This window comes from Equus przewalskii, chromosome 19 (assembly GCF_037783145.1).
Source record: "Equus przewalskii isolate Varuska chromosome 19, EquPr2, whole genome shotgun sequence".
Lineage (NCBI taxonomy): Eukaryota > Metazoa > Chordata > Mammalia > Perissodactyla > Equidae > Equus > Equus przewalskii.
Window position 1 is genome coordinate 7,796,888 of NC_091849.1, and position 10,947 is coordinate 7,807,834.

The window sequence follows — 10,947 nt, forward strand, 5'->3', positions numbered from 1 at the left end:
ATCTGTCACCAATCTTCCTCTTTTTTTTGCTTGAGGAAGATTTGCCCTGAGCTAATATCTGTGCCAATCTTCCTCTATTTCGTATGCGGGTTCCCACCACAGCACAGCTGATGAGTGGTGTAGGTCCGCGCCCGGGATCTGAACCTGTGAACCAAGGCCGTGGAAGCAGAGTATGCCGAACTTAACCACTACACCACAGGGCTGGCCCATCTCTCCTTTTTTGTTAATAATTCTTTCTGCAAACAAATTTGTGTAAGTGCCATGCCTAAATATGCATCACCAGATTATTAGAAAGTCTTGAGATCCTGCATTAGAGATTCTGATTTGTGACAATACCTTTGTGATATCTGACTCCATCACATCCCCCAAGTGCTCCTTTAACTGAGCTATCGCAGATTTGGGGTAACTTTGCTCCTCAGTCCTTGCAACCTGATGCTGGAGTTTTGCATTTTCATTTTTGACTTCATCGATCTGCTGCTGAAGTTTTATATTCTCAGCCTTTTCACTTTCAGATATGAATTGCAAATTTTTAACTTGCACCACCAATTTCTCAAGGCTGGATTTCAGTTTCTGTCTTTCTTCCAGGTTTTTCTTTTCATGTTTCTGAAATTCTTCATGTAAAGACAGGAACTCTTGTTCTCGGGCCACTTTTTCCCTTTTCAACAAGTCCAAAGCACAAGTGGTGGCCTTTTTCAACTCTCCTTTGAGTAGCTGCAGCCTCTCTACCTCTTCTGCCTTCTGGCTTAAGGTTTTGTCCATCTCTACGCACTGACTTAGAGTTTTATTTTTTTGTTGCATTTCAGTCATGTACCTTTCCTGGAGACGAACATAATTGCCCTTCATCTTCTTAAGCTCTAGCTGTAAGGTTTCCTTTTCATTCCTAGATTCCTGAAGAAGTGTTTGGGTGTTAGCTAAAATCTCATGCAAATTCTGCAGTGTCTTGTCCATATCATTCTTCTCTAGCATGACTCTGTATTTTTCTTCAATTAATTCTTCGACTTTCTCCTTTAGCTTATTTATGATGTCAACGAACACTTGCTGTTTGGAAGTGTTCATCTGTAGCTCTTCAACCTTCCTCTCTAAATACATTTTACTACACTGTAGGTCTTGGATCAGAGTTTGCTGCTTTTTGTTAGTATGTTTTAATTTCCGTAAGACTTCATTTAAAGCCAAATCCTCTTCCAGAGGTTGTAAGCTTTCCAAGCTTTGCTCTGTGTCAGGTGTCCTGCAGTCCTCCTGAGATGCTCCATCACTCGAAGAAGCGCCTGCAGGAGACCCAGGTGAGGCAACCCCTGGACTGTCCACGCCCTCCACTGTTACTGCCTGTTGGTGACTGGCTGACGCCTTAGGAATATCCCCAGAATTCTGTATTCCTTTTGAAGAAAATGCAAGCTGTAAATCATAGTAAATAAAATAAGCATGAAAGAGTAGAAAGATGATGAACTTTGAAGTCAGACAGAGCTGGCCTTGAATCCTAGATCCCTAGTTTAGTTTCCTCAGCTATAAAAGAACAATGCTAATATCTACTACCAACAATAACACCTACTTAAAAAAATACTTAAGTATCAATTGCTAAATGTATGCACAGTGCCTACCAGCACAGCAGAGCACAAACAGTAGGTGGAGGGTAGAGATATGTATCACATTTACTGTCACAGAAGAAAAGTTAAACTTTGATACCCTCACCATTTCCTATGATGCAAACTTTTCTGAATACATATAAGATAGTTTCACCTCAAATAAATTAAAACAAACTTATCAATTACCCTACAGTCTGTGAGGCCTCTTTTGAATAAAGACTTTATTTCTCATTAAACCATTACCTCACTATGCTATGAATCCTCTCAGCCTTAGAATGTCAGATGAACATGCCTCACGATTGACTTTCTGTCCACAATACAGGTTTTGGGGGATTAAGAAAGGACAGTAAGTTGTAGTAAGAAAATACTGAAATGAATATGACATAAAAACCTCAGTAGGGGTGGGCTGTATAACTTTCTAGAATTTAAAGATACTGGACCCCTGTATTTTAACGGTTTTCATTGTTCTGGGATAAAGACAACTATCTTTGCTGGGGCCTACAAGGTCCTGATATCTGATCTTGATATCTGACCCATGCTACCTCTCCATCCTCATCTACTGCATCCCTCCTGCTCCCTTTAGCGCAGCAACACTGGGCTTCCTTCAGGTCTTGGTAGGTACCATTCTCCCTGCAGCCACAGGGTTTTTGCATATGTTGTTACTTCTGCATGGAATGCTTTCCCATCCACTGTAACCTAATTAACTCCTGCTCGTCCTTCGGAACTCAGCTCAATTCCCACCACTTCAGGGAAGCCTTCCTCAAACTCCCTGACCAGGACAGTAAGACCCCCATCTTACTTTTATTCACAGCACTTATCATAGTTGCAAGTTTATATGTAATTTTATACTACATTACATATACTTTACACACACTTTACATGCAACTTTTATTCACAGCATTTATCATAGTTGAAAGTTTACATTTATTTGCGTGATTATTTGTTTAAAGCCTATTTCCTCTACTAGGATATTATTTTCATAAGGACAAAAATCACATCTTTTTGTTTTTTAACCATTACATAACTAACACATAATACAGGGGATAGCACATAATAGATGCCTGAAGGTATTACTGACTGACTGAATAAATGACTAAATGCAATGGGAACAGGAAGGAATAATCTTGAGAAATCCTAATTAAACAGTTTTAAATGTCATTTTCCAGAAATCAACATAGAGAAATAAAGTTCTCTTTTAAATGCTTCTTCCAAATAAATGAACAAAAGATTGCTCATATTTGTAAATGAAACATAATGGCCATATCTCTTCTCATCAAACTCATAATGAAAAGGTATTATTTATGCTATTCTTGAATGATTTCATTTGCCCACACTAATTCTTAAAATTTTTATTTTTTTGTTCAGAGAGTATATAGAATTTACACAGTTGGCATCTTCAGAGCTCTTAGGATATGACATGCATGCCCAGAATTAATAAATCAAAAGGCAATTTAAGGGCCAGCCCCAGTGGCCTAGTGGTTAAGTTCAGTGAGCACCACTTCAGCAGCCTGGTTTGGTTCCCAGGCACGGACCTACACCACTCTGTTAGTGGCCACGCTGTGTTGGTTGCCCACGTACTAAAAGAATAAAACAGAGGAAGATTGGCACAGATGTTAGCTCAGGACAAATCTTCCTCAGACAAAAAAAAAAAAAAAAGATAATTTAATGTTTTCACTTTGGTAGGAAAGTAAATATTTTTTGCTTGTCAATAGGAACCCCATGATTAAAAAAAACTTGATTTTTTGGTCAAATAATTTAATTAATACCCCTGTACTTCTTCCTCTTCTCAACCCCCTGCTTCAATTTGATTCACAAAATATAAAAGCTTATTATATTCAAGGCACTGTGTAGATGCTAAGGTGTATAAAAGGATGAGTAAGACAGAGCCCTGATCCTCACAGACATTAGCATTTGGTAGAGCTAATCTCCAAGTATGGACTTGATTTTACTAGAAAACTTTGTTTTTAAATTGATTAAGATCTCGGAAGGCATTTTCCACAGAGAAGCAATGTCCTTTGTACTAATTAGACGATTTAGCACTACTTGGAAAAGTCTCAGTTCATATACATTTAAAAAACGCACATACACACACCCTTTAATACTCTACAGCCTGTACTGACCGTCAGAAAATCTTACCTCCTCTGTTTTATAACTAGCTCTCAGATCAAGCAGGTTAAAGTTATTCTCTTTATAAAATGGTTTTTCAACATCACTGTGTACATTTTCCTTACACAAGAAACTTTGAGGTTGACCAGTGTTGAGGGCAGATTCCGCGGGAGTACTTTCAGCCAGTGACATTTCCGTGAATTTCAGCGTCTCTCCATTGCAGTGGATTGGAGGCGGGCTTCTAGGAGGTTGTCTGACACACTCATGAGCAAGCTGCTCTTTATTTGTGGAAGTGCTAGTTCCCTTTGGATTTTCTTCCTTAAATGGACCTTCCTTTCTATTGGTGTCTTTTGCATAATTATATACTTGACTTTGCAATTCTGGCTTCTCCGTGTAAGGTAAGCCTTCTGTCAGATTTTGAAATGTTATCATTTCATTATTAAATGCTTCTGTCTGATGAAGTTTACAAGTGGGTTCAAACTGTCTGAAGGAAGAAATGCTGGTGTCAATCGGCTGAGTTGGTACATTCTGTGAGTAATTTCCAATGTGGACATCTCATTAGAAGGAGAAAGATGGAAATAAGAATTAGCTGACCATAAAGTTACGTGCTTTTATATTCAGACTTATGAAATAAACTCTTAGAGACTTTTAAGAATTATATATATTTCAACCTTTTTTGCTGAGTGGATTTTAGCATGGCATTGTGCTAATAAACAAAACTTTTTCATGGGGGAAAGTTCTCAAATACTGCTACAAAAGGCTTGTTATATATTATCCTGTCCAAATACCATTATAACAAATTCCAAGATACCTTCAAAATTCTTTCGCTGCACTGTAATTTTAAAATGTTTTTATTATAAAATGTGTCAAAAGAATACAAAAGCACAGTGAATAGTATAATAGCAAACACACATAAACTTGCTTAATCTCACAACGATCCCAGGAGCTAGGTAATGTTATTATCCCTGTTTTACAGATAAGGAAACTGAGACATAAGAGATGTTAAGCTACTTGCCTAAGGTCACAGAGAGGGTAAGCAGTGCAGCTGAGATTCTAGAATGCTATTCCTAAATGCTATGCTACACTGTTTCTCAATATGACAAATTACCCAGATTTAAGATGTTTAAAAAAATCAAAAACACATAAGGCAAAAGGGAAAACAGTAAAGTGTTACAAAATTAATTCATGACCCTTCCCTTCTATCTAAATTCCCTTCTTTGCCCCTCCCCAGAGATAACTACAGTACTGAAGCCGGCATGTATTCATTATTCCCATCCATATTTTTCTACTGTTACTCTCATTTATGGACCCTAAATAATATAGATCAAGTTCCCAGACTTTCTCATTTTGTGACACCTCAATATCTCAGTAATTTTTTTCACAGCACCTCTGGACCAAAAGAAATACCTAACAGTTCCATTTATTAAGTAGTTGAGCTCAAACAACTTAATAAGAATTTGTCCCAACAACTTAGCAACTGTTTGAAAATATACATAAGCTGAAATAAAAATATTTTATTTCATCCTTAAACAACCAAACTTACTTGCTACTTGGATGCATTATCTGGCACCACACAATGTCTCAAACCTTGGAATCAGATTGGACAACACCAACCCTCACGTCCTTTCCACACAGATTTTCACGCACGACTTACTTTTTATCACAGCAATCTCCAAAAACCCAGCTTTGCAAATGAGATGTGATAGAAAGGTTTGTAGTACGGATTTATACTGAAAGAGTGAACTGTCTCAAGCTCGTAATTTCTGGGGTCCAGTGGATCCTGTATCACTCTTTCCTTCAAATTTCAAAATATCCTGCAGCACCCTGGGTGAACTGTGGATATATAGTATTGTTTTCTGTGTTTTAAATTTTATGTAAATAGCATCATAGATATATATATCCATATGAAAGTCTTTATTTCACTTAATATTTTGCTCTTCAGACTTAGCCATGTAAATACATGTAGGTCTTCCAGCCTCTAGAATTGTGAGAAAATGAATTTCTGTTGTTGAAGCGATCCAGCCTGTGGTATTTGTTATGGCAGCTCGAGCAGACTAATATACATACTTTGCCTGTTTTGCTGTTATGTGTCTTTTTCTTATTGAAGTTCTTTATTTTGGCTAACAATCCTTTGTCAATCACATATATGCATGTATCTTCTCTCAGTCTGCGGCTTATTTTTTTTTACTTTGTTGATTATGATTTGGTTATATAGAAGTTTTAAAAAAAATTTTAATGTAGTTGAATATGTTGATTATGGCTTGTATATCTTATGTTACTCTCTGAGTCTCACTTTTTTATCAGTAACATAGAGATAAAAAACAGCCCTTATTTAAAAAGAAAAAAAGCCCTATTTCATAGAATTGTTTGTGGGTTAAATGTGATGGTGTATATAAAATGCTTACACAGTACCTGGCTATTATTCTTATTGTTATTATCATAGGACACAAAAAAATCTTAGTTTGTCTCTTTGCATACTGCCAACAAAGAGATACTCACCACCTAACAAATCGTCTAGCGTGCTATAAATTTCTTCAGAAAGTGTGAATTTGGACTCATTTTCCCTTTTTACATTCTTTATTTCATTCTGTATTAATAATAAAAAAGGCATTAATATTTAAAACATCATAAGCCTCTTCTAAAGGTGTATGTACATTGCTATATAATTTTTCTGTTAGTATTTTTTGTTGTACAGGTAGAATGGGCTTCCCAGTATCTTTGCCTGCTGTATATCTGAACTCCCTTTTAATAAAACCACACTAATAGTCAAGATATTAAATGACAAACAAATATCTGGCTATTTTAAATTTTGGTCTTTTGGCAATTCAAATAATGTTAGTATAAACCTATATACAATAACCTATATACCTCTTACTGATAATTCTTTCACGTTTGTTAAACCTGACCTAAACATTAGGGTAGTTGTTATTCTAGTCTTTTAACACTAAAGATAGATAAAATAGGGTCCCAGTAACAACGTGAAATCTGATTCCACTACATACAAATCTATAAAAATTCATGTAGAGCTTATTCTCAAAGTTACCTTAATGCATCTAAGATGAAAGGGTTAATAAGTTAACAGTACAAATAAGCTAGTAAGGGGGGCCCACCCTGTGGTGCAGTGGCTAAGTGCACATGTTCCACTTTGGCAGCCCAGGGTTCACTGTTCGGATCCCAGGTGCAGACATGGCACCGCTCATCCAGCCATGCTGTGGCAGGCATCCCACATATAAAAATAGAGGAAGATGCACACGGATGTTAGCTCAGGGCCAATCTTCCTCAGCAAAAAGAGGGAATTGGCGGCAGATGTTAGCTCAGGGCTAATCTTACTCCGGAAAAAAATATATATATACACACTAAGGAAAATATTTTAAATGTTTGAGGAAAACAATGGTTTAATCATGAATAGTATATCAACTATGTGGATCTAAATGATGCTCTAAAAAAATCCTTCTCTCTCATTAAAGTCAATTGGTTACAAACCTCTACTCAATAATGTTTTACAGCATTGTTCCACTTATTGAATGCACTTGAAATACAATAAAAACCGAGTTATATTTTATAACAATCTGTTTTTAGACTTGTTGCTAATTCAGATTATTCCTCCTAATGACATTTAAAAAGTATCAAGAACAATCTGCTTGAAAAATAGAACAGCACTGTTCACACGTATTGGTGTTACATTTACACAAATTCTTGGGACTCACTACTGATTTTCAGAGGTAACTTCTAGCTCTAGTCTCCTATGATATTACTCTTTTTCACTAAAATATGCCTTTTGTTCCTTTGGTCTATAAATTTTTTATTAAGAATAAAATGCTCACTGAAATCCAAGAGGGAGGACCTCCTTACATAATTAAGACATTCCTTTTTTACAATTTACTACACAGTATCTGGGACCCTGATAATACCACACTGTAATACTACACTGATAATGCTAATGATACACTGTGATAATACTATAACCAATTTTTTTAAAAGTGAAAATAGTTTTGGGGCTGGCCCCGTGGCTGAGTGGTTAAGTTCGCGCGCTCCGCTGCAGGCAGCCCAGTGTTTCGCTGGTTCGAATCCTGGGCGTGGACGTGGCACTGCTCATCAAGCCACGCTGAGGCGGCGTCCCACATGCCACAGCTAGAAGGACCCACAACAGAGAACATACAACTATGTACTGGCGGGCTTTGGGGAGAAAAAGGAAAAAATAAAATCTTACCAAAAAAAAGTGAAAATAGTTTTTCATAAATATAAAAAAGAATTTTGAATACTTTTGAAAAAGAGAAAGTAGAAAACACTCCAAAGCCCACTACCTAGTGAGAAGCAGTGTGAACCTTTTCCATGTCAACAAATATGTGTGTTATCATATTCAAGGTTTACATATCCACTGTACATCTGAACAATAATTTAACTAGGCCCCTACTGATGAAAACATGGGTTGTTTCAGTGTTCAGTTATTATGCATAATTCAGCAAAGATCTCATTTGTATACTTCCTAGAGGTAGAATTAAAAACAAACTAGGCAGTTAAACTCTTGATTTCCTATCACTGAACAGCCCTTTAGAAAGGTTATGCCAATTTATGGGCTGAACCATATGAAGTTGCCAATATTTGTCCATTTTTGAACTACAAAAAGGCAATTTCATATGGCACAACCTAATACATTCCTATTATTTTCCTACACTCTTGCTAATAATTATCAAACATTGGAACAACGTTCATGATCTTGGAACATTACAATCTCTTTTATTTTGTAAGAAAGGGCACTAGGAATTTCCATGAAGGTAGGAAGGAAGTCATTTACATGTAGGGCACTGTATCATTATGAATGACATTTGAATCCTTTCCATACTGACGTGGTGGAAGATGCTCTAGGCTAGATGTCAGGTCCCTTGGGCTCTTGTCCTGTCAGTGACTGAGCTGTTGTGACCATGTCCCTGGCTGCACTCTTGGGACTTCTCGAGGAGGACAGGATCGGTTTTAACACTCTATCTGTAAAATTCTACCTTCCTTTGTACACTAATGGAACTGGGAAAACCAGACCCTGTATTCCCCTCCTCTATGCCTCCACTGGAAATCTTTTTATTGTTCCTCATATTTTTGAAGAAATTTTCACATGGAAGACAATGTGAAGGCTGAATACATCTGTACCTCCCAGAACTTGTAAGCCATGCACACCTGAGGCCAGTCTGAAGTGGTACTGCTGGTTTCCATAAAGAAGGGAGAACTTGAGTGAGTGAAGCCTTGAGAAAAACTGCTGAAATTCATGGCATCCGCTTCTGACATGCTTTCTAATTTTTCAGGAGATGCTTCCAGTTCAAAATGTACAGGATCTGAAGGTGATCCCCAAACTTTCTGACAGTCCTTGTTCCTATCTGTTGAATGATGGAAGGCCTCTTTAAAAAAACATAATTTTAATGTCTATTAGCATACGCAAACAAAAAACTTTTTTCCTTATCCCTCCTCACATTGGAAAAGCAGCAAAGTTCATTGTCCTAGACTTTAAAATGTCATTTGTCAAGTTATTGGAAAAATAAAAGATTTTAGTCTCAGTCTACCAAGGTAACTTTGTATGGTAGTAAATACTAATTTGGATAACAAGAAGTCAATATGTTTGGCTATTATCTAATAATTCCCCCAAAATCCTGGGACTCAAAAGGTGAAGTGATCTCTTAGTTAATTAATCAGAAGATATTTACAAAATATTATCAGAGGGGCTGGCCCGGTGGCGTAGTGGTTAAGTTTGCACACTCAGCTTCGGCGGCCCAGTACTTGCAGGTTTGGATCCTGGGCGTGGTGCTAGCACTGCTCATTGAGCCATGCTGTGGCAGCATCCCACATAAAATGCAGGAAGATTGGCACAGATGTTAGCTCAGGGTCACTCTTCCTCACACACACACAAATTATCAGAGACCTATTAGATTCCACAAAACACTGTACTTCTATTTACTTGATACTTTCATTCAAATATCTCATTACCAAGTCAAATCCAACATCGTAAATCAGTTTTCCCTCACTTTCCTATGCCATACCTATTCTCTCAGGCACTTGGGTTTGAAAACTTGGAGATGTCTTTGGCATCCCTCTACCTCATCATCTGTGGGCTGCTCAGTTACCGAGTCCTGTCCATCTCTCCTCCAAAAATGTTTTTCATAACCCATGCTTTCTTCCCATCCCTATGTCATCACACTGGTCTGCAGTCTCCTGACGTCCTCAGGTCTGTCAGGGGATGGGAGTGGAAAGGACATCCAATCACACTGAATTCAAATTCTTCCGCTTGACTCTCTAAGTCTTTCACAGCCGGAACCTGTTACCCACGCAGCACTCGCCTGTTCTAGTCACATCAGGCCCACCTCCCTGCAAACAAATCATGCTCCTCACCACGTCAGTAGTCTGCCGTGGCAGGTGCTTCTCTCCTAAAACATTCCTATTTACCCAATCGCTACTTTTAAAATTCCTACGCTGTCTTTAACCCAACTATCTATCTTGCATTTCAGCACCTATTCATTTTACCACTTTAGCCTTCACCATTGTGTCCAAGGTGTTAGTGTATTTACAAATACCTCTAGAAAAGTCCACTTATGGCTTTTCAACAACCCTTACAGCAAATGGACCAGCGCTGTTCACAGAGCAAATACTGATTGAATAAATCCTGCATTCCAATGATTTATTTCTATCAAAACTTCTCAATCTATAGTCACTACCTATTTGCCTGGATTATTTTATTGAATTACTGAATAAATAAATTATTGCGGTTTAATTCTTTTCAAAGCTATGTCATCATTCAGTAAAGTATAAAAAAGCCAGTGCGGGGCTGGCCTGGAGTGGTTAGGTTCTCGTGCTCCGTTTTGGTGCCCCAGGATTTCCCCGGGTCAGATCCAGGAGGCAGACACGGCATCGCTCATCCAGCCACGCTGAGGCAGAGTCCCACATAGCACCACCAGACGGACCTACAGCTAGAATATACAACTATGTACTGGGGGGCTTTGGGGAGAAGAAAAAAAAGAAGATTGGCAGCAGATGTTAGGTCAGGTGCCAATGTTTAAAAAAAGAGAGAGAGAGAGAAAGAAAGAGCCACACTTGTTAGGCTTCTATGTGTATTAAAAAAAGAAGAAAAACCCCCAGCGAGCCAAGCAGGCTAGCCAGGATTGGTGAAATGCCTCACTCTAGGCTCTCCTCCTCCATCTTCCAAACACGTAAATGCTGCCTGGGTTGTGCTGAACGGGATCTGAAAGATCCTCGTTTCGTTTTTCCAAATGCAAAAAAACGC

General features: G+C 38.0%; 1 protein-coding gene across 16 annotated transcripts in view; it reads right to left on the reverse strand.

The window, feature by feature from the left end:
- The window catches only part of CAGE1 (cancer antigen 1), a 45,645-nt gene that overhangs the window by 33,854 nt on the left and 844 nt on the right, over positions 1-10,947 (reverse strand). For 5 of the 16 annotated variants that reach the window (XM_070584013.1, XM_070584008.1, XM_070584011.1 and 2 more), the window contains exons 2-5: positions 8,856-9,052; positions 6,186-6,273; positions 3,717-4,240; positions 337-1,392 (exon numbers count right to left, since the gene is read on the reverse strand). In XM_070584013.1, coding sequence (XP_070440114.1) covers positions 337-1,392; positions 3,717-4,240; positions 6,186-6,273; positions 8,856-8,963 — 1,776 coding nt within the window. In that variant the 5' untranslated portion in view covers positions 8,964-9,052. Of the gene's footprint in view, positions 1-336; positions 1,393-3,716; positions 4,241-6,185; positions 6,274-8,855; positions 9,074-10,947 lie in introns of all 16 variants that reach the window. The other 11 variants (XM_070584005.1, XM_070584006.1, XM_070584012.1 and 8 more) reach the window with 5 other exon arrangements.